The 22,548-nt window shown below is 46.1% G+C and overlaps 1 protein-coding gene across 1 annotated transcript; it reads right to left on the reverse strand.

Moving 5' to 3' along the window:
* Positions 1–1,283: 1,283 nt before the first annotated feature.
* On the reverse strand, positions 1,284–21,715 carry ABHD6 (abhydrolase domain containing 6, acylglycerol lipase). The gene is made up of 7 exons (XM_081819409.1): positions 21,539–21,715; positions 19,525–19,638; positions 18,216–18,348; positions 14,829–14,986; positions 11,587–11,641; positions 11,270–11,370; positions 1,284–2,406 (listed from the first exon to the last, which is right to left on the reverse strand). The coding sequence occupies exons 1-7, from the start codon at positions 21,671–21,673 to the stop codon at positions 2,230–2,232; spliced, it is 873 nt and encodes a 290-aa protein (XP_081675535.1). The 5' UTR covers positions 21,674–21,715; the 3' UTR covers positions 1,284–2,229.
* Positions 21,716–22,548: the final 833 nt, after the last annotated feature.

The following is a 22,548-nucleotide window of genomic DNA, read 5'->3' on the forward strand; positions in this document are numbered from 1 at the left end:
CTCTTTTCTCCATGCCATTGATTTTTGCTCTCACCTGTATTATTTCCTTCTATTTTTTTCTAGGTTTATTTTTGATTTATGATTTTTCTTTTTTTTTTTTTTAAGATTTTATTTTTAAGGGGCACTTGGGTGGCTCAGTTGGTTAAGCATCTGCCTTTAGCTCAGGTCATGATCCTGGGGTCCTGGGATCGAGCCCCACATTGGTCTCCCTGCTCACGGGAAGCGGGGAGTCTGCTTCTCCCTCTCCCGCTCCCCCTGCTTGTGTGCTCTTTCTCTAATAAATAGACTCTTTAAAAAAGAAGATTTTATTTTTAAGTAGTCTTTACACCCAACGTGGGGCTCAAACTCACAACCCCGAGATCAAGAGTTGCATGCTCCACCGACTGAGCCAGCCAGCCACCCCTCTTCTTTGCTAATACATGTACTGAGGCCTCTAACGTTCCCTCTGAACACTGCGTTAGCTGCAGCCCGCCCGTATGAGACATCACATTTTCAAATCTTCTTGTTTTTAAGATCTGTGTTCTGTTCTTCTCTGATAAATTAAAATATAAAGTTTAAACGATAACTATAGTTTTTAATTTAAACTATAAAATTTATCTCACTTTATTTCCAGAACTACTTGGCTGCAGATTCTGTAAAAAGATTTGGTGGATTCAAGCTCCGAGGATTTTTTTTTTTTTTTAAGTAGGCTCCATGCCCAGCATGAAGCCCAGCGCACGGCTCAAATTCACGACCCCGAGATCAAGACCTGAGCTGAGATCAAGAGTCAGATGCTTAACCGAGTCACCCAGGCGCCCTGAAGCTCTGGGAATTTTAAGGGCTCCTCAGTACAACAGACAAGGGTCAAAAGGAACAGTCTCATGACTGTTGCCTTTTGTTTCTGATATACAATTTCAGCTGAATAAAAATGACAAACATGATTTTCTTAAAAGAAAACTAGTAACTCATCCAAATAAGGTCTTCCAGTGCCTTAGAAGAAGGCTTACTTGAAAAAATGCTTCTTGGGGCGCCTGGGTGGCTCAGTTGGTTAAGCGACTGCCTTCGGCTCAGGTCATGATCCTGGAGTCCCTGGATCGAGTCCCGCATCGGGCTCCCTGCTTGGCAGGGAGTCTGCTTCTCCCTCTGACCTTCCCCCCTCTCATGTGCTCACTCTCTCTCATTCTCTCTGTCTCAAATAAATAAATAAAATCCTAAAAAAAAAAAAAAAGAAAAAATGCTTCTTGAAGTTAACAGGAAATCTGCCAACGTTGTACTTAAATAGGAGCTTAGGAACAGAAACCATCTGCATGTTGCTGATCTAGATTTATTAAATTTATTTCATGTCATTGTGGTCACTTTTACAGCTGTTTAGACTTATTTTCAATCACATGACTGTTCACAGAATTCACAGAATTCATTAACAAACTAGTATTTTACACCCAAAGGTCTTCAGTAGCACAGCAAGATAGAAAAGATGCCCACGAGGTGCTTGTGTGTGGAATCCGAGTCTGATTATAGAACATTATTGCTTCATTAGTCCTATTTTAAAAAATAATCAATGATTCCCAGGAAACCCACCCTGTTCTTTGTACGGCGACCGTTCCGGGCTCCCTCATGACAGGGCTGACGTGCAGGGGCCCATCGACCCCCCGACCCGTGTTCTCCACTGCTCTGGCAGCTAGGGGGGCCGCGGACATGGGACCGCACCCCTCCTCACGTGCTAATATCATTTATAGCTTGCATCTTGCTCCCTGGTCTTGCAGCTGACGGACTTGCATTCACATAGGGCCTCTACATAAAACTTAAACTAGACATAAAAAAGAAGGGCTCAGCAGATGGAGACTAATGCTCCTATAACAGCCACTGACCATGCAGGGGAGAACGTCAAAGCAGCAGAAAAACCTCGAGTCTCAGTCTGTGAAGGATGTTTTAAAGAAAATGGCCTCGGTGATTATGGTCCCAGGGCAGCCGCTTTGCGACACGACTTGAAGACTTCTGGGTAGATTTCATGGTTAGGTTTTCTTAATTTTGTCCCATGTGAGTTTCTATATTGTGAAAAATATCTTGGAGATTTCCTCGTGGCCCCCAAAGCTCTGTGGATCTGTTGAGACCGGGGACACGGGACTGGCCTCCTCAGGGACGCCGGCACTCCGACCGCGTCTGGGGCAGGATCCCTGAGAAATGGTGGCCGTGTCCGATTCTGGAGATGGGGGTGGATGCTGTGTGCGAGTGCAGGCTGCGGGCGGGGTCTCAGTCCAGCTTCTTGGTGTTGCCTGTGCTGTGCACAGAAGCTAAGAAGTCGACGATGAGCTTGGCCGTCTTCCTGGGCCTCTCCATCACCACTGAGTGCCCACAGTTTTCCAGAAGTTCCACCTGGCAGTTGGCGATCGACTTGGCCAACATGTCGGCCCCAGACACGTCAAGCACCTGCAGGACAAGAGAGGACGCTAGGTAGAAAAGCCTCAGATGCCCATGTGCACTCAGGGGACTGGATGCCGGCCCAGGCCTGGCAGAGGTGATTTTTAGGACCAAGTCACTTCAGCGTCAGGGCATGTGGCTTGCTGACAGGAGTGACTGCATGCCTTGCTCTGCAATTTGGTGTCCAGACTTGTGTTGTTGCCAGCATTACTGAAGTGGAAACACACAGTCCCTGCCCAGGAGGAAGTTTTTTGGTCTGGCAGGAAAGCCAGGCTGGTCAGCAGATGAGGGCTCTGAGGGTGGGGAACATACTGGGAGCTGAGAGTGCACAGGGGAGGAGGATTTGTGAAGAGGGGGGCAGGTCACGGAGAGGCAGGGGATGGCAGTTAGCTTGACACTAGACAGTACGCGGGGAGCAAGGACGGCGTGGTGGAGAGATGGGGGGTCAGGCCTCCATCTGAGGGCAGTGGGGAGCCGTGGGGCTGTGTTAGGGACGGACACGATCAGGCTGGACTAGAGAAGGCCAGCTCTAGGAAGGGCACACAGGGAAGACACAGGAGGTGAAGGCTAATTATCCCAAGCTGGGAGAGGTGGGAGTGTCTCTTTGAGGGTCTTCTGGGGGTCCCCAGAGCTGTGTGACCACGGGCCCTGGAGTTTGTGAATAATGGGGAATGCTCTTTCGATAAGAAAGGCACCGCTCTCGAGGGCTGACCCTTTCCTAACAATGCACTCAATCTCACTGTCACCTGGGTTACCTTGCTTATTTACACCCATCCAAGATTTTCTCCCCAACACCGTCCTATAGCATCAGATCTGCATCCGTTCCCCGTTTGTCATCGCTTTCCCCTTCAACTCATTCCGCACAAGAGGACCCTTCCCCTCATCCTCAATGCAAAAGCAAGACCCCCAACAAACTCACGTGCTGTCTGTGTTTGAGCTCCATTCTGGTCAACCCGGACCATTAAAACCAAGATTTTCCACCTGGGAAGTTGGGGGTCGGGGGCAGCACGCCTCAGCCAAGACATGGAGCGTGGAGCATAGCAAAGCACCTCCCGGGGCCACAAATAGGAGCAGTTAATGGGGAGCTTGGTGAGAGGGGCACCCCGTGAAGGAATCAGACACCTCTGCCTGCCCCACACTCACAGGGAAGGCTGCTGCGGCAAGTGGGCAGAAATAAAGCCCAGCTTCTGTAGAAAAATCCCCAGAGGAAATGCAGGTGGAGTCAGCGGGTCACAGCACAAACACTGAATGTCTATCCTGCAGAGAGGTCAGAACCCATAGCTCAAGAATACCCACATGAGCCTCTAGCTTTGACACTGTTACACTGGTCAAATCCAGCATTCCCCACGGTCACTCAGACGTATGGGAAATAGCCAAATGGACCCTCATGAGGTATGCACGTCTATGGGAACCACATCAGCTATTTCTTGGGCAAGACATTCATGTAGATGGTCAAACGATTCTCCTCCATCTCATTTCGGGCCAGGGCCAAGACTAGGGTGACGGAAGTGAGGCACCTGCCTTGGGCACAAAACTTAAGCAGCCTCCAAAAAACTCACGAATTAAGATGAAGATTTTAATGCAGTATTTAAAAAAATAGACATTAATGCAAAAAGATCCACCATGAACAAAATATAAAAATTATAAAGACAGGATCCAACCCTGCACTCACATGATCGACCTCACACTAGTTTGGGCTCCGCCAGGCGTTATAATGGCAGATAAACTAGAAGTTGCTGGAGCTCAGGAATCCCGTCTGTCTCGGTGCCTTCTGTATCCTCAGGGCCTAACACGGTGTCAGGCACATACCAGGTGCTCAGTATAAATCTGTTAGCTGACTTAAATGTATAGGCCATAAGTTGGTTTGTCCCTTTGCTAGTGTATTTACTTTCTTGCTTGCTTGCTCACTCACTCATACTCTGGGTCTCCTGCATCCTAGGCACTGTGGGGGCAGGATGAAGGGACCTTGTATATCTGCACAAGGCCCTCCCATTCTGGTGGACTAAACACAGAGGGGAAATACTTGAACTGATGTGCAGAAATCTAAGGAAGGGCTGCCAGGTTCAGTTGTGCAGGCTGCATACTGCCCAAATCCAGCGGGCATGATTCATGTAGACAACAATGGGCACAGCTATCCTGCAGTTGTACAGCACGGTGGCTGACCTACAGGGGTCCAAAGAAGAGGGAGGCTGAATTCAGCCTGGAAGGCACGGGGTTGGTGATCCTAAATGCTGACAACAGAGCAGAAAAAGAGCCAGATGCTTGGGAAGCAAAAGGCCATAAAATAAAGGGCCCCCAAAGCCTTTGCTATTTGGATTCTGCACTGGGGATGGTCCATAGAACACAGAGAATATCTGATCATATTTATAGTAGGCCCATGGAATGTTAGGCTCTTTTTTCAGAACAAAATGGACCTCAGAGCCCTGGAAAAATTCTGGATCATAGGCAGAGGCCAACTCTCAGAGGCAAAGGATGTGATTAATAAGTAACTTATTTTCTTGTCACTGGAGAAAGATCACCCTCATGTGTGTTACTTCACTTGAACCTCACATCACCCCAGTAGGAGAAGAGAAACCCAGGATTGGGAGCAGCTGAGTGGTTTGCTCAGAGTCATGGCCTCATGTAGGGCAAAGGCAGGGCTGGAACCCAGACTTTCAGAGTCCGAGCCCAGAGATCTTGCTTCTGCACTGTCTCTGCAGGGCAGGGCGATGGGTCCTTGCCTCTCCTTGCTGGTCCCTGAGAGCCCCAAATCACCTTTGGGATTTTTAGACTAGAGAAAGGCCTTCATTGTTCTAACTTGATTTCTGATCAAATAACCCCCTGCTGGCCTACTCCGTGTCCGCTTCCCCACTCAGATGCACACAAAGCTCCTTCTAGTCCCTTGGCTGCTGCAGAGGGGAGCAAAGAGCCCTCCCTCCTCTCCATGCCCACATCCCTGCACTCTGTATCCTCAGCTGTACCTGCCGGTTTGGGAGAGCTGTACACTGACGCGATCATCAGCACCCCCACGTGCACTGGGGCACAGTCCTGCCTGCTTCTCCCCACGGGTCATCCTGGGCCTTATAAAGACTCCATTTCTCATTGCCTCTTCTTGCTTTTTTATTTTATTTTATTTTATTTATTTATTTGAGAGAGCGAGAGACAGAGAGCATGAGCAGGGGGGAGGAGGCAGAGGGAGAGGCAGAAGCAGGCTCCCCGCTGAGCAAGGAGCCCAATACGGGACTCGATCTCAGGACCCAGGGATCAGGACCTGAGCCGAAGGCAGACGCCTAACGACTGAGCCACCCAGGAGCCCCTCTTCTTGCTTTAAACTTCAGAAGAACTTTGGGGCGCCTTCGGCTCAGGTCATGATCCCAGGGTCTTGGGATCGAGTCCCATGTTGGGCTCCCTGCTTAGCAGGGAGTCTGCTTCTCCCTCTCCCTCTCCCTCTGTACTCTCCCTCTCTCTCTCAAATAAATAACATCTTTTAAAAAAAAGAAGAAGAAGAAGAACTTTGAGAGTAAGATATGACTTCTAAAGAACAACTGCAGGCAAGAAAGGAGCTTCTGGGGTATAAATCAGTCTCTCTTTGGAGGGTCTGTTACTGCTGTGTCCCCTCTCTAAAATTCGTAGTTTGAAGCTCTAACCTCCAATACCTTAAAAGGTGACTTTATTTGGAAATAGGGTAGCTGCAAATGTAATTAGTTAAGATGAGGTCATACTGGTGCAGGGTGGGCCCCTCACCCAATATGACTGCCACCCTTACAAAAATTTAAACACAGAAAAAAAAATTTAAACACGGAGACACACAGGTACAGGGAGAACGCTGTGTGCGGATGAAGGCAGATGGCAGCATGACACATCTATTAGCCAAGGAACACAGATTGTCAGTAAACCGCCAGAAGCTGGGGAAGAGGCATGGTACAGATTCTCCGACAGCCCCCAGGAGGAACTAAATTGTGGACAACTCGATCTTGGACTTCTAACCTAGAGAACTTTAAGATGATCAATTTCTGTTGTGTAGGCCACCCAGTTTGTGGTACTTTGCTATGACCGCCTCAGCAAACTAATACAGAGCCACCTAATCAAACCTATTAAAATTTTATTATTTAAAAAATTTTTTTTTCTAAGTGAGCTCTATACCCAACATGGGGCTTCAACTCATGACCCCGAGATCAAGAGTTGCATGCTCTACCGAATGAGCCAGCCAGGTGCCCCCAAAACCTATTACAGTTTTAAAATGCACCTGCTCTTTGACCCAGTGAGTCCACAATGGAGAATTTACTTTTCAGGAATGCTCTCACACTCCCCAAACACACGTCTATGCTGGTGTTCACTGAGGTATTGTTTAACGGCAAAAAACTGGAAATGACCTAAATGACCATCAGTAGGATGCTAATGAAATACACTGTGGCAGAGCCACGTAATGGACTACTACGCGGCTGTTATAGAGGAGAATGTAAACTTTGGGGCAAGAATCATTCACAGATGGTCAGTCTAGGGGGGAATGTTTGGTAAGGAGCAGGATATTTCAAAGTGTCTCCCACAGACTGCTTATCAGTCACCAAGGGACATAATACCTCTACAAGGAAGAGTGAGACAACGCCCTGACCAGGCAATCAACACGAACCTCACCAGGGAAGGGCAGAAGGACACTGTGTGTCCCAGGATGGGCTACCTTATCACTTATGAGCTATTCTGGCGGTGGTCTATAATCTGAGTTTAATCATGAGGAAACAGCAGACAAAGTCAAATTAGCAACATTTCATAAAATGACTGAGCTGTACTCTTCAAATATCTCAACATCATGAATGACAAAGCAGACTGGGGTCTCAGTCCACAGTAAAGGAGACTACAGGGCCGTGACATGTTCAGGGAGGCAGGAACATTCTACGTAGCTCCTTACTGAAATAACCGATGAATTTTATTTTATTTTATTTTTTTAAAGTAGTCTCCATGCCCAGTGTGGAGTCCAACGTGGGGTTTAAACTCACAGCCTTGAGGTTAAGACCTGCGCTGAGATCAAGAGTCAGACGCTCAACCGACTGAGCCACCCAGGTCCCCCGCCCATGAATTTGGAATATGGGCGTCAGATTAGACAAAAACATTGCACCAGCGTTAAACTTCCTGAATATGACCACGCGCTGTGGTTAAGTGAGAGAATATTCTTGCTCTCAGTAAATATACCCTGAAGTATTGGGGGTAAAAGGGCATAATGTAAGCAACCTACTTCAATGGTCAGAAAATAGATAGATGAGAATGTTTAAAAAAGCCAATGCAGCGGGGCGCCTGGGTGGCTCAGATGGTTAAGCATCTGCCTTCGGCTCAGGTCATGATCCCAAGGTCCTGGGATCGAGCCCCGCATCGGGCTCCCTGCTTGGCGGGGAGCCTCTTTCTCCCTCTCCCTCTACTGTTCTCCCTGCTTGTGCTCTCGCTCTCTCTGTCAAATAAAAGAAAATCTTAAAAAAAAAAAAAAAAAAGCCAATGCAACAAATGTTAAAAAATTGGTAGTAAATAAAACATGGTACATGTATACCATGGAATGACACTCAGCTATAAAAGGAACAAAGCACTGACATGAAGGAACCTCAAGAACATTATGCATGAGCGAAGAGAGCCAGATACCAAAGACTACCTATTATATGATACCGTTTATGTGAAAATTCAGGAAAAGGTAAAACTGTAGAAATAGAAAACAGATCTGTGGTTGTGTGGGGCTGGGACTAACTGCAAATGGGCGGGAGGGAACTTTGGGGAGTGACAGAAATGTTCTACAACTGGGTTGTGATGGGGCACCCAAGTAGGTGAATTTGATGGTAGGTAGATGATACCTCAATAAGGCAGTTAAAATGAATGGAGTTAGGGAAAGTGTATATAAGAGTATTCTGTACTCATTATTTTTCTTTTTTTTAAAGATTTTATTTATTTATTTGAGAGAGAGAATGAGAGAGAGAGAGCATGAGGGGGGGAGCGTCAGAGGGAGAAGCAGACTCCCCGCCGAGCAGGGAGCCCGATGTGGGACTCGATCCAGGGACTCCAGGATCATGACCTGAGCCGAAGGCAGTCGCTTAACCAACTGAGCCACCCAGGCGCCCTGTACTCATTATTTTTCTATAGGTTTGAAATTATTTCAAAATAAAATATTAAGAATGGGAAAAGATATGTGCAAATGACATATTTGATAAAGGGTTGGTATCCAAAATATATAAAGAACTGATGCAAGTCAACATCCAAAACTGGGGCCCCTGATTGGCTCAGTTGGTTAAATGTCAGACTCTTAGCTCAGCTCACGTCTTGATCTCAGGGTTGTGAGTTCGAGGCCTGCACTGGGCTCCACAATGGGCATGGAGCCTGCTCAAAAAAAAAAATCCAATTAAAAAATGGGCAGAAGACATGAACAGACATTCTCCAAAGAAGACATACAATGGCCAACAGACACATGAAAAGATGCTCAACATCACTTATCATCAGGGAAATGCAAATCAAAACCACAATGAGATATCACCTCACACCTGTCAGAATGACTAAAATAAAAAACACAAGGAATGACAAGTGTTGGTGAGGATGTGGAGAAAGGGGAACACTCTTACACTGTGGGTGGGAATTCAAACTGGTACAACCACTGTGGAAAACAGTTTGGAGGTTCCTCAAGCAGTTAAAAATACAACTACACTGCGATCTAGTAATGGCACTACTGGATGTTTACCCAAAGAATACAAAAATACTAATTCCAAGGGATACATGCACCCATATGTTTATAGCAGCATTATCTACAATAGTCAAATTATGGAAACAGGCCAAGTGTCCATTGACTGATAAATGGATAAAGAAGATGTGGCAGATATATACAATATTACTCAGCCATTAAGAAGAATGAAATCTTGCCACTGGCAATGACGTGGATGGAGCTAGAGAGTATCACGCTAAGTGAAATAAGTCAGTCGGAAAAAGACAAACACCATATGATTTCACTCATGTGGAATTTAAGAAACAAAACAAATGAACAAAGGAAAAAAGACAAGCCAAAAAAACCAGACCCTAAACTATAGAGAACAAACTGATGGTTACCAGAGGGAAGGGGGGGATGGGTGAAATAGGTGATGGGGATGAAGGAGGGCACTTGTCCTGATGAGCACCGGGTGATGTATGGAAGTGTTGAATCACTGTATTGTTCACCTGAAACTCATATAACACTGTATGTTAACTTACTGGAATTAAAATTTAAAAAAATCCTGTGGCACCTGGGTGGCTCAGTCAGTTTAGCGTCTGACTCTTGATTTCGGCTCACGTCATGATCTCAGGGTCGTGAGATCGAGCCCCGCATCAGGCTGTTGCTGGGTGTGAAGCCTGCTTAAGATTCTCTCTCTCTCTCCCTCTCCCTCTGCCCCTCCTCTCTCTCTAATTAAAAAAAAAAAAAAAGAAAAAAATTTTTTAAATCTTTTAAAAAAGCAGGATTTAACCACTGGTCATGTCATTTTTGTGTATGACTACAAAAGCTTACCCAAACGTATTAATAAAAGTCAGTAAAATTAAAAAAACATATATAAAAAATAGACTGAGTAAATCTACATGGGCTGGTATGAAATGATTTCCAAGATACAGACATCCCTACATATATGAAGTACTGGGAACAGTGTCGTTACACACGTTTGAAAAACTTACAGATGTGACTACCTCTGCAGATACGCGTATGCTCAGAACGGCAGTAGGCAGGCAGTGGCCAACTGCCTGTCTGTGGGAACAGAGGTTCACTGGCACTCTGCCACGTCACTTTCTGCATACTGTCTGTAGCTACTCTGCACAACAGCAGAGCTCGGGAGTTGCGACAGAAGTATACGACCCACAGAGTCGGAAATATTTGCTATCTGGCCCTTCACAGAAAACATGTCAATCCCTGCCTTAGGAAACGGAAGAAACGTACGCAAGACAGTGAGAGCTACCCTGGGATGGAAAATAGATCAAATTTTCGTTACAACCCTTTTTGTACTCTTTAAAGTTTTTTTTTTACGATTTTGTTATTTATTTGAGACCCGGAGAGAGACAGAGAAAGCGAGCATGAGCAGGGGGAGGGGCTGACGGAGAGGGAGAAGCAGACTCCCTACTGAGCAGGGAGCCCGACATGGGGCTGGATCCCAGGACCCCGGGATCATGACCTGAGCTGAAGGTAGACGTTTAACGACTGAGCCAGCCAGGCGCCCCTCTTTAAAGTTTTTTGTACTATGAGACTACATGGCTTTGATAAAAGTAATTTGTAAAAATGATTTAAGATTGCCTTTCATTTTATTTATTTCATTTTTTAAAGATTTTTAAAACTTTTTTTTTTAAAGATTTTATTTATTTATTTGAGGGAGACAGAGAGAGAGAGAGCATGAGAGTGGGAAGGGTCAGAGGGAGAAGGAGACTCTCCGCTGGGCGGGGAGCCCAATGCGGACTCCATGCTGGGACTCCAGGATCATGATGTGAGCTGAGGGTAGATGCTCAACTGACTGAGGCACCCAGGCGCCCTTAAGATTTTTAGTTATTTATTTGAGAGAGAAAGAGAGAGCAAGCATGAGGGGGAGAGGCAGAGGGAGAAGCAGGCTCCCCACTGAGCAGGGAGCCTGATGTGGGGCTGGATCCCAGGACCCCTGGATCATGACCTGAGCCAAAGGCAGACGCTTAACCGACTGAACCACCCAGGCGCCCTGATTTCCTTTCATTTTAAAAGATCAACATCTTTGCTCTCAACTCAAGAGAACAATGCCCCCCATAAATATCAGCACCTGACCCAGGTGTGCTCTATCTCGTCCTGGTATCAGAAACCAGCCAGTGAGGCTCACTCGATAAATGACCTCTTGCTTTTCCTCAGAGGCCAGTGTAACTGGCAAAGGGGCCCCAGGGACGCGCTACATACCTGGTCTTGTTTCCCCCAAATGATCTGCGTTGGGACCTTGATCTTGTCCATGTTCTGATGGAGGGAGTATCTTGACTTCTCACTGACGATTTCCAAAAACACTTTTCAGAAAAGGAAAACAAAGTGAGTGCGTGCCGGGCTGTGCCTGTGGGCACCAGAACTCTACACAGTTCAGGGACGGTCATGGACTCAGGGCTGCCACTTTGTCCTTAGGGGCCCCAGAAAATGATCAAAATCTTGGAAATGTCAAATACAAAAGCCAACCACCCATACAGCTTCACTCGTCACAAGCACAAAGCTTAACCACGGCTACTTACGCTTTCTGTAGAAGTTGTTATGAGGAATACGGACGTCAACAAGGCCTTGCAGGATCTACAGAGAAGTGAGCCACGGTTAGAAGGCAAGAGACGGGTTGTTTCCTCAGGCCCCCCGTGGCTCCGGGACAGCGAAGGAAATAAAGTCTGGCAATGTATGGCAGTGTCAAGGTTTTAGGGCCCAGGGCTCTAAATTCCCACCACGGAGTATGCATTGTAATTGGGAGTTAGGGTCATCTGACGCTTTTTCCTTTGTAATTAGGAAGGAACCCGGGTAATGCTGGGAAGCCAAAGCATGTAAAAACACCTGACATGGGCTCACAGCCACTTTATCTTGAGATATTCTCTGCTTAGCCTAAAATACAATCAAGGCTGGAAATAATATCAAGGAATTGTTTAGTAATACCCAAATGCAGAATAAGGTCTATTAAAAAAAAAAAAATCAAACTATTGGGGATGATGGGCCTCTTGAACAATAAAGAGATAAACCATTTAAAAAATTCTGGGATCGGTTCCATAGTCCTTTGTTTATTATTCAGTGTTATCCTTGCTTTCTTCGTGGAGGGCTGGTGAAGGCTGCAGTCAATGTGGGCACGCCAGATCTCCTGGACCTGGGATCCTGACCCCAGAGGCTGGCTGTGGGAAGAAGGAACACAGCCCTCCTCTTCCTCCTGCTGCAGGATCCCTGAAGTAGGGTACAGCATTCACATTAGCACCAGCACTCCTCTCATCTACCTGGGAATGGTTTGAGCCCCTCAGATGCACTCTGAGGAGTCCTGTGCACTGACTGAAGGGGGAAAATGCAGCCAGAACTGCTCTGAACCAACCCTCTGGAGCATGACTAGAATCTGACCATTCTGGAAGTGAAAGCCTAGACACCAATGGCAAGTTGTCCAACACACTGCACTCGGCATCAGCCATTTTGTTTGCTCTACTATGATCTTGCACCCGCACATCTATCCATCTTGCATCCTCTACCTCTGCTCTACCCACCCAGCCACCCATCTTGCTTGCATCTGACTCATGTGTGCATATATCTGTGCATCCACCTACCCTGCACCTACCTATCCATCCATCCATCCTCCATCCCTGCTTCATGCAGACATCCATCCACCCATCCATCCCCCCACACTACATCTCTGAATCATACATGCATGTCTACTGATGTATCCCTCTACCCTGCATCCACCAATCCATCCACCTTCCATCCTGGCATTCTCCAGGCCTCCTCATCCAACCAAGTACTCAGCCATTCATCTCTCCTGCATCCCTAAATCACCTACTCATGCACATGCAACAATTCATGTGCCCATCTACTCTGCACCTACTCACACATCCATTCTCCATCCCTGCATTATCCTCCCTCCCTCTGACCCACCCAATCTATACCGAGGACCTACTTCACGCAAGCACTGTGTTAATAAAGGCTGCCAGTTAAGACAAAATCCTTGATCTTACTGAGGTTAGAGTGGAAGACACAGACAAGTTAACAGACAAACATAACATGACACAGAGTGCTCGGGTGCTCCTTGTCTCCTAGGAGGGAAGACTTCTAGAGCTGCCACTTACTCTCTCCCTGTGTTTTCATATCCCTGACAACTCAAAGCATGGAATTTCCTAAAGCACTGTTTGGCCACTCTCTTCTGGGTAGAGAGCATGGCTGGGAGGGGATCAGTGCAACCTCACAACTAAAAAGAGGATTTCAGGGATAGAATGTACCACAGAATCGGATTCTGGGTGCTTCTATACCCCTTAACTGAGTCATGTTCACACCTTCTGAATACAGCCCATTCCCTCAACTTGTGGGAGGACCCACCCCACTGCGAGGCAGGGTCCAGTTCCTACACTAGAAAGAGATTAGTTGCAGTTATGAGGCTTAGCCATGCGTTCTCGTCTCTTGGCTTCCACAGTGCCTCCCATTCAGACCGTGACCGGTAACATCATCCCGGTGGACGGCTCTAACTGGACAGCTCCGGGCCAGACGTCCCTCAGCTCCGCCTGCATATGCAACCGGCTGCTCGGCAGCTGCATCTGGAGGCCTCAGAGACAACCTGAACACGTCCGAAATGGAGCCCTTCGCTTGTTTCCAAGACCTCTTCTCCCGCTCTCCTTCCCTCACTCAGAAACTGCCGCCTTTGTCCAACTGAAGTACCAGAAGCCCCCTGTGAGTCCTCACTGTCCCTCATCCTCCACTGCCAATTTGCCAGTAAGTCCTGCCCATCCTTCCCCCCAAAGCAGCTCGAGTCTCTAGTCTCCACGGCCACTGTCCTCGTCTACACCACTGTCATTGCCAGGCCACAGGAGCCCGCCCCTGGTTCTCTGCTTCTGTTTGTGCCCCCCACAGTCCTCTTAGGGGAACTGCAGGCTCCTTCCCATAACCTGTAGGGTCCTACGTGATCTAGCCTAGTGGTTCTCCAAGTGGCTCCTGGGAACTCGTGAGGTCAAACGATCTCCCCCATAACGGCTAAATGTTACTTGCCTGCTTCACGTCCATGCTCTCAGAAGCATTGTGTGTCTCAGAGCCTGCTTGTGGAGGGGCAGCGTCATCATGCTGACAGCTAATGGAATGAGCGCCTGTATGTTCTTGTGTTTTACCTTTGAGTTTTACTTTCTAATATGGTAAATATCAGTAGTCAGAACCTCCACAAACAAAAGCTCTTTAGGGTTCTTAGCAATTTTTAAGTGTGTAAAGCAGTCCTGAAATTTAAAAAAAAAGAAAGAAAGAAAGAGAGGAAGGAAGGAAGGAAGAAAGAAGGAAAGAAAGGAAGAAAGAAAGAAAGAAGAGAAAAGAAAAGAAGCAAGTCTCTGCTGCAGCCCTTGCCTCCCTCCCCCGCTCTCCCTCTACATAGATGCCAGGCCCCCCAGCCTCCTTCCAGTGTCTTGAACTTATCTATGTTTCCCCCACCTCTGCCCACATTATTTCCTCAGAGAGGCTTATCAAAGACTCCCCCGACTCCCTGCTTTCAATCACTATACCATCTTCATTTCCGCCATAGGACTTATCACCATGCGTACGTATTTACTTGTGAACTGTCTGCCTCCCGCACTGGCCTGTGTCTGCCCAGGTACCCTCTCTGTCTTCTTTCCTCACAACTGTGTCTAAACACCATGCCTGACCCGTCACAGGCCCAGGACAGACAGCCGTCGAATGACTACATAGAGGAGCACAAGAGGGAAGGGGTGCGTGAGGAGGCTGGCTGAACCTCTGGCAGGGGGCAGGCATATTGCTGCTGAGAGCACGGTACCTGCTGGGGCACCTTGAAGCGGACATAGGAGCAGAGCTGGAGCATTTCACTCATCTCCTCTGGGGTGGATGGGATCAAGGGGATCTTCTCCACGGCGGCCGAGTTCTGCAGTTCTTTGAGCCGCTGTACAAATTGATTATCAGTTGAGTACTGCAAGCCTGCGGGATTCAAACCAGAACAGCTTGGCAACGTACCTACCTTCTTACCAACTCTCATTTTATATAGGAAACTTCCAATATCAGCCCAGAGGCTAATATATTTCAGGTGTTTTTCACCAGATTTCTTTTTCATTGGTACTACCATCCTGGCTCAGTCAAAACCCCACTCTGAGAAACATAGAAAAAGACTCCTTCAGGATGGTTTAGGGACTGGTTACTCAAACTGTGGTCCATGGACCAGCAGCATTGGAAGCCCATAGGAAATGCAGAATCTCGGTCCCTCTCCTAAGTCTCTTGACTCTGAATCTGCACTCGAACAAGCTGCCAGGGAGGCATGTGTATGAAAGAGTTTAAGAAGCATCAGTCTAGAAGACAACTTGCCTGAGCCCCTTCACATCCGTTATCATTGAGAGGAGAGCTGACAAAATACATGATGGGAAGAGAACACAGGACTGGAGTGACTGACGCCTCCTTCCCTTGGCCTGGAGCCACTTAGTAGTCTCTTTTTTGGGGTCAATACATAACCACAGGGAGAGAGAGAGTAGCTGCCCTCCACACAGCCCCTCTTCCTCCAGGAGAGCATTAGGTGCTCACTGAGACCAGACGCCTTTGAGATTGACCATCATTTCCTATCTCCCTGGAGCAAGACATGAGAGAATTCATTCACATGAGCTGATGTGCACGGGAGGGCAGAAGTAATTTTCACTTCCAAACGGAGCGAAGGTCTAGGTGTTTAACTTAGCTGACGAGCTACATTTCACAAAGAAAGGCAGTGACATCGATACTGCGCTGCAGAAATCCACACTTTATAAATTTCCTATATTCAGCAGTTCCTTTAAAGCTAGCGCAAGCATCGTGTGGCTTCTGTGATGTCATGGGGCAGGTTACACGATCTATTTCCTTTTACTTTAAAAATAATCCTAGATTGGGGAGCCTGGGTGGCTCAGTCGTTAAGCGTCTGCCTTCGGCTCAGGTCATGATCCCAGGGTCCTGGGATCGAGCCCCGAGTCGGGCTCCATGCTCGGCGGGAAGATTGCCTCTCCCTCTCCCACTCCCCCTGCTCGTGTTCCCTCTCTCGCTGTGTCTCTCTCTGTCAAATAAATGAAATCTTTAAAAATAAATAAATACATAAAAATAATCCTAGACTAAATGTCATGTGGTATCCTGGATTGGATCCTGGAACAGAAAAAGGACATTAGCGGAAAAACGAATGAAATCCAAATTCATCCCAGAGTTCAGTTAATAGTGCTGTTACCAGTGTTGGTTTCTTAGCTGTGACAAATTTACTGTGATAAGGTGAGCCACTAACAATGGGAGAAGCTGGGTGAAGGGTTATATGGGACTGTCTGTACTATCTCTGCAACATTTCTGTAAATTTAAAATTATTCCAAAGTAAAAAAGCTTATCTTTTCATTTCCACACACAAATAATTTTAATTTTATTTATTTTTAATCACTCAATCAATCAGTTAAGAGCATGAGTGGGGAGGAGGGGCAAGGGGAGAGGGAGAGAGAGAATCATAAGCAAGCTCCACACTCAGTGCAGAGCCAGCCGCGGGGCTCGATCTCGAGACCCTGAGATCATGACCCGAGCCGAAATAAAGAGGCGGATGCTTAACTGACTGAGCCACCCAGTTGCCCGCAAATAATCTTAATTTTAAATTCCCAATTGAAACTTAGGTGTGAAACTCTTCTCTGAGCAAATGAACATACATTCAAAAAAGCCAGTTAGATTTGACCTTCCATAAACGATTACAAATCTGATAATTTCCATAGGAGCTGTTTCTCCGATTCCCAAACTTTATTACCAAAAGACCAAATGAATTCAGACATAGTGCTTGGACAAAGGAGAAAAGAAAACCCTTTGGGAGTTTCAATTTCAATGTCCTTAACAGACCTGAAAGCGATTTTGTGACTAAAAGATTTTAAAAGGTCAGTTTAGTTATGTTTCAGTAGAAGGTTTGACTCACGGCAGGTTCTAGCAGATAAAGGAGGTAGTGGGTAAGAGTGACATATAAGAGGTAGTGGACATCAAAGGATTTCCAAAAAAGCCACAGTTTGGGTTCTAGGGTCAGACAACCTAGGATCCCTTCCTATTGTAGCTCCAGCAGTAACGTAATTTTTTCGTGCCTCAATGTTCCCACCTATAAAATGGCTGTACTATCTTGATCTGGATAGTAATTACCCATGTAAAAAGTCATTGAGATGTACACTTAAAATTTGGGCAATTTACTATGTGTAAATCATAATCTAATAAAGTATGAGAGAGAGGGAGCAGGAGAAGGAAAAAAAAAATTAAGATTTTCTCACTAACACATTATAAATCCTAATTTGAAGACTTATAGAAGAAAATGAATTCTAAAAATCCAACTTCAGGGGCGCCTGGCTGGCTCAGTCAGTGAATATGTGACTCTTGATCTTGGGGTTAAGTTTGAGCCCCACATTGGATGTAGAAATTACTTAAAAAAATAAAATCTTTTTTTCCCCAATAAAATCCTTAAAAAAAAATCCGACTTCAAATTGTCATTTCTGGGGACATATTACAGTTCAAGTTGACATGTATACACATAAAAACACAGAAACTAAAGTTTGTTGATTTTTTAAAAAAAAGATCTTGTCATGTATCAAGATTTCTGAGTTTTCAACAAAAAAGGAGAGAGTACGTTCACCTTAGAAGGATATGGCAAGAATTAAATCCATATAAAGACCTTAGCTCGTAAGAGCTCAATAAATGTTAGATGTTAGGGGCGCCTGGGTGGCTTAGTCAGTTGAGCATCTGACTAGGTTTCAGCACGGGTCATGACGTCAGAGTCATGGGACTGGACCCTGCACTGGGCTCCATGCTGATCGCGGAGTTTGCATGTCCCTCTCCCTAGGCTCCTCCCCCTAGGCTCCTCCCCCTGCTCACTCTCTCTCTCAAATAAATAAATAAAATCTTAAAAAAAAAGTTGGCTGTTAATATTATCATTACATTTCGAAGTATTTATATGCTGCAACGTACTAGGACACACTTAAATTAACCACCTTGGATCCTTTGTGGAACAAGGCTGGCTCTAGATTTTCAAAGTTAGTATGGTTATGATTACGGTTATACAATTATTGTTGGTTAGTTATCACTGAAGCATTATATATCTCTAAAGTAGATATTGAAAAAAAGATTCTACAAGACAGCACAGACCCTGCCATTTGCTCAAGTCACGCACAGGACTTATTTTAGCCTCGTAACTTACCAGCAGGGCACACGAGACTAAGACTGCAGATATCTGATGGGTAGTAAGCAGCATATACCCCAGCCACGTGGCCACCCATGGAGGTGCCTATGAGGTGGAAGGGTTTTTTGTTCAGCTTGAGGCATTCTACAAACTAGGGAGGGAAATGAGAAGGAGGTTTGGTTATATAGCTGTAGACAATAACAAGACTGATTACATAGCAGAAAACCTCTGACATCTACTGGATCCATTATCCAGACAAACCCTGTGGCATATAATCCTCTTTACCTGGCAAGGTGATTGAAGGGTCATTTTTAAGTATAAAACCAACAAGGATTCCCCTAACTCATGAGCCAGCAAACTTTTTTTTTTTTACGAAGGTCCCAAGAGAAATATATTTCTTGCTTTGTGGGTCGTATGTTCTCTGCTGCTGTTGTAGCACAAAAGTGGCCAGAGCTAACATGTAAATGAACGAACATGGTTATATTCCAAGAAAACCTCGCTGACAGAAAGCCAACGATGGCTTGCTGACTCTTACCCTACATTTAAAGCCCTTCCCATCCATCCATTCATTTCATATAATGATTCACCTGTCTATTCAACCATCTAACCGTTCATCCAACCATTCCACCAACCATCCACCCATCTAAAAAAAATATTTATAGGATATCGATTATGTACAAGGAACTATGGTCAGCTCCTGAGGATACAGCAAGGACCCCAAAAGACAAGGTTCCTGACCTCATCAGAACACACACTTTAAAGGTAAGGGTTAGGCTGGGTACAGACATTAAATAAACAACCTCATCTGGGGAAAATTCATAATGTCAGTTTGTAACTTAGAGATTACTAAATTCTGAAGTGATTCATGAGCCCCATGACCTTGAAAGCCCTGCCAGAGAGAGGCTGAAGCTAGATGCTAAGAAAGAACAAAATGCAAAGAGCACCCTCCCCATCCTGCACAACTAGGCAGAGGGGCCATCATTATGTTGTGTCATGTAGGTGGTAAGCAAAAAAATAGACTCTAGGGAAATGGTCTTGAGAATTCTAAACTCCTTTTTTAAAGAGCTAAAAAAAATGTATCATATTTCTTGAGAAATAACTAAATAAAGTAGGCTTAAAGGAGAACCGTCTGCAATAGGTCCTGATCCTCCACAGCTGACCAATGATACCACTGGGATGCCATTTTTGTTTGCAAATATTTGCAGACAGAATGCACTGGATACTGGTTACAAGTCAGCATGGAACTCTCTTTCGTGCTCTCCAGACTTGGGCACGCAAGGTGGGTAACACACAGTCTGAGCAATTTTTGGCGGAGCCTCCTGCTTACCTGGTGTATCCTCTTTACTTGCCCATCTATGGACAGATCATCCAGGGAGGATCGGGTGGTGCCCTCATGCCCTGGCATGTCCACGCAGACCAAGTGCAGGTTCTTTGGAAGGAACTAGGGACACACAGGTGCAGAGAGTCAGGATGTGGTGTGCAGGACATGTCTGCCCACTCTTCTAGGGAGGTCACCCCCACTTACCAAGTGACCTGGACAGCCATCCCTGAGGATGTCTGGGCCTGGGCCACCCAGTGTCTTATCCTAGTTATATCTCATGTGAGTAAGCACTGCTAGTAGCCTCCTAGGGAGCAGAGACCCTCAAAGACCAATACAGAGATGGGAGGGGACTCAGGAGATGTGTGGAAAGGGGGGGGAAGAGGGGAACAAAGGTTAGGGTAGCAGGCCTGAATCTCGCTCTTTCTCGATACCAGTTGGTAGGTACTATCTCCTTTCCTTTCACCCCCTCCACACTTACTCCAGTCATGCAGCCACTGACTTGGGGAGACTTGGAGCTAGGAAAGAAGACTCTGTTCTCCCAGAACCCTGGGCGGCTCCAGAGCCAACAGGAGCAAAGCTCAGAACCATGTCTGATCACTCTGATTCTGGTTTCAACCCACCCCCCCATTTTTTTTTTTGCATTAAGGTCTAATTCCTGGGGTGATTATTATCCAAAAACACCTTCCATTTATATTTGTGCCACTTTTAACCAGAAGCTGAGAAACATCAGTTATCAATATACAAAATACCAGTTATACCAAAAATATCTGAGGTGGGTCAGGAAGTGAGAGGTTCGTTAAGGCATGAGGATGACTGTCCTTATAGTGGAATTTGGGAATGAGAACAGAAGTGACTATAGGATGTGTGAGCCTTTCCCCCTGGTGTAGATCCTACTTGGAATCATCCAGGTATGGTTCTGCTTGAGGTGGGAGTCTGGAGCACGTCCCTCCCAAGACCTCTCCCAGGCCCAACCTGTAGCAGCTGGTCACTCTTACCAAGTAGAGCAAGTTGCCACACCCAAGGAAACCAGGACAGAAAGTGAGTGATTTGGAAAACTATCTCAGAAAGCTGTCGTCAGATCAAGACAGTTTCTCTAAATGGCTCAGGAAAATTAAAAAACAAAAACAAAAGCAAAAAAACAGAAGTAGAAGGAGGAAGGGAGAAGAAGAAGAAGACAAAAGGGGGGCTGAGGGGAAAGAAGAGGAGACACCTGGAGTATAAAAGAATAAATGATTTTGTTCAACCTGATCTTGACAGTCATGACAAGTTCTGAGAGGAAGCTGAGTGTCAGAAACCTTCCCTAAGAATATTCATATGGTGAATATTCATATATTCATATGGTGAAATGATTTCTAAGGTGCAGATTTTACAAATAATACTGAACTCAGTAACTTTTGTCTGACAAAAGGATTTGAGTAACACAGCTGACTCTCAAACAACATGGGTTTGAACCGTGCAGGTCCACTGAGACATGGATTTTTCCGATACGATGCAGTACATGTATTTTCTCTTCCTTACGATTTTCTTAATAACATTTTCTTTTCTCTAGCTTATTTTAAGAATACAATCTATAATACATATGACATACAAAATATGTGTTAACTGACCATTTATGTTATTGGTAAGCCTTCCAGTTAACAGATTATTCGTAGTCAAAGTTGGGGAGAGCAAAAAAGTTATACGTGAGTTTTTGACTGCATCATGGGTGGGCTCCCTTAATTCCCATGCTGTTCAAGGGTTAACTGTATACTGAATTAGTTTTTTTGTGTGTGGGGTTTTTTTAAAAATAGGTTCCATGCCCAACACGGGGCTTGAACTCACAACCCCTGAGATCTAGAGTCGCATGCTCTACCGACTAAGCCAGCCAGGCGCCCCTCTACTGAATTAGTTTTAAGATGATTTGAACCACAGTTCTGGGTTCCCTTGGCTTTCCAACATTGCTGATGACATCACAGGCAAGTGGACACCCTTTTCTTTACTGAGTGCCACCCTGTGGAGAGAGAAGAACCTAGAACCGCACCTTGACCACGCTGAGCCACATATCCTTGTGTGCAGAGAACCCATGGAGCATGAGGATGGACGGTTTGTGCCCAGGCCTGCCCCGGAAGGAATAACAGAACTGATAGTCTTCGTGGTAAACGTAGCGGACCTGCATACCCAACGTTCTCCGCCAGTACCTAGGAGGAAAAATAGAGGCGAGACAAAATCAGCAAGCTCCAGAGAAGTGGCTTTGGGAGGGGCACGTGCCCTGTTCACAGTCCTACTTCATGGGAAGACAAACCCTTCTGCCAGCTCCCCTCCTCCTCCTCCCCAGAAGTCTCTGGAGTCCCCCTGAGCTTCACCCTCAGGGCGCACTAAGTGAAACCGTTCCAGGAAGCACCTTAAATAAATATTCTGGAATGTACTTTTCTAATACTTCCAACTAGGAGGAGGAAAAAAAGAGTAGTTTCTGAAGGAGCATGACACGTCATAGCCTTTTGTTAATCTATATATTTGTATCTCTATTTTTAGCAGTTTGAATGGTGGTGTGATGAAGGAGTAGGTGGTGGGATCTCTCCAGCTGTCTGACTGGCCTTTCTCTGCCTCGCTTGCTTGAGCTGCAGCTGAATTCAAAGTGGCTGGCGGTAAGGATGGGAAGAACTCCAGAAAGGCCAAGACGAAGGCAGTTTCCCCTTGCAGAGAGCCGGCTTGCATTTCCTGGCGGGCCATATTCACGGACACCTGAAATCTAGGACGAAGAGCCACGAATGCTATTCGTGTAGCGCCATCCCAAAGTAAGTACCTCACTGCAGAGGGACTCTGACAGGCAGGAAATGCATCCCAAGACTTAAGGTAAAGCAACCTGCTCTCTGTGGAGAGGAAGAACCAGCCTCTCTCATCAAGGCTACAATTGCTGCTGGTGGTGTCACTCCACACATCCACAAATCTCTGACTGGGGAGAAAGGACAACACATGACTGTCTAAAGGGTGCCTGGATTCCTGACGATCTCAGGACGAAACCCTCGGAGACAGCTGTCCAGCGTTGGTGAG

This window comes from Leptonychotes weddellii, chromosome 1 (genome assembly GCF_054177405.1).
Source record: "Leptonychotes weddellii isolate Sample4059 chromosome 1, ASM5417740v2, whole genome shotgun sequence".
NCBI lineage: Eukaryota > Metazoa > Chordata > Mammalia > Carnivora > Phocidae > Leptonychotes > Leptonychotes weddellii.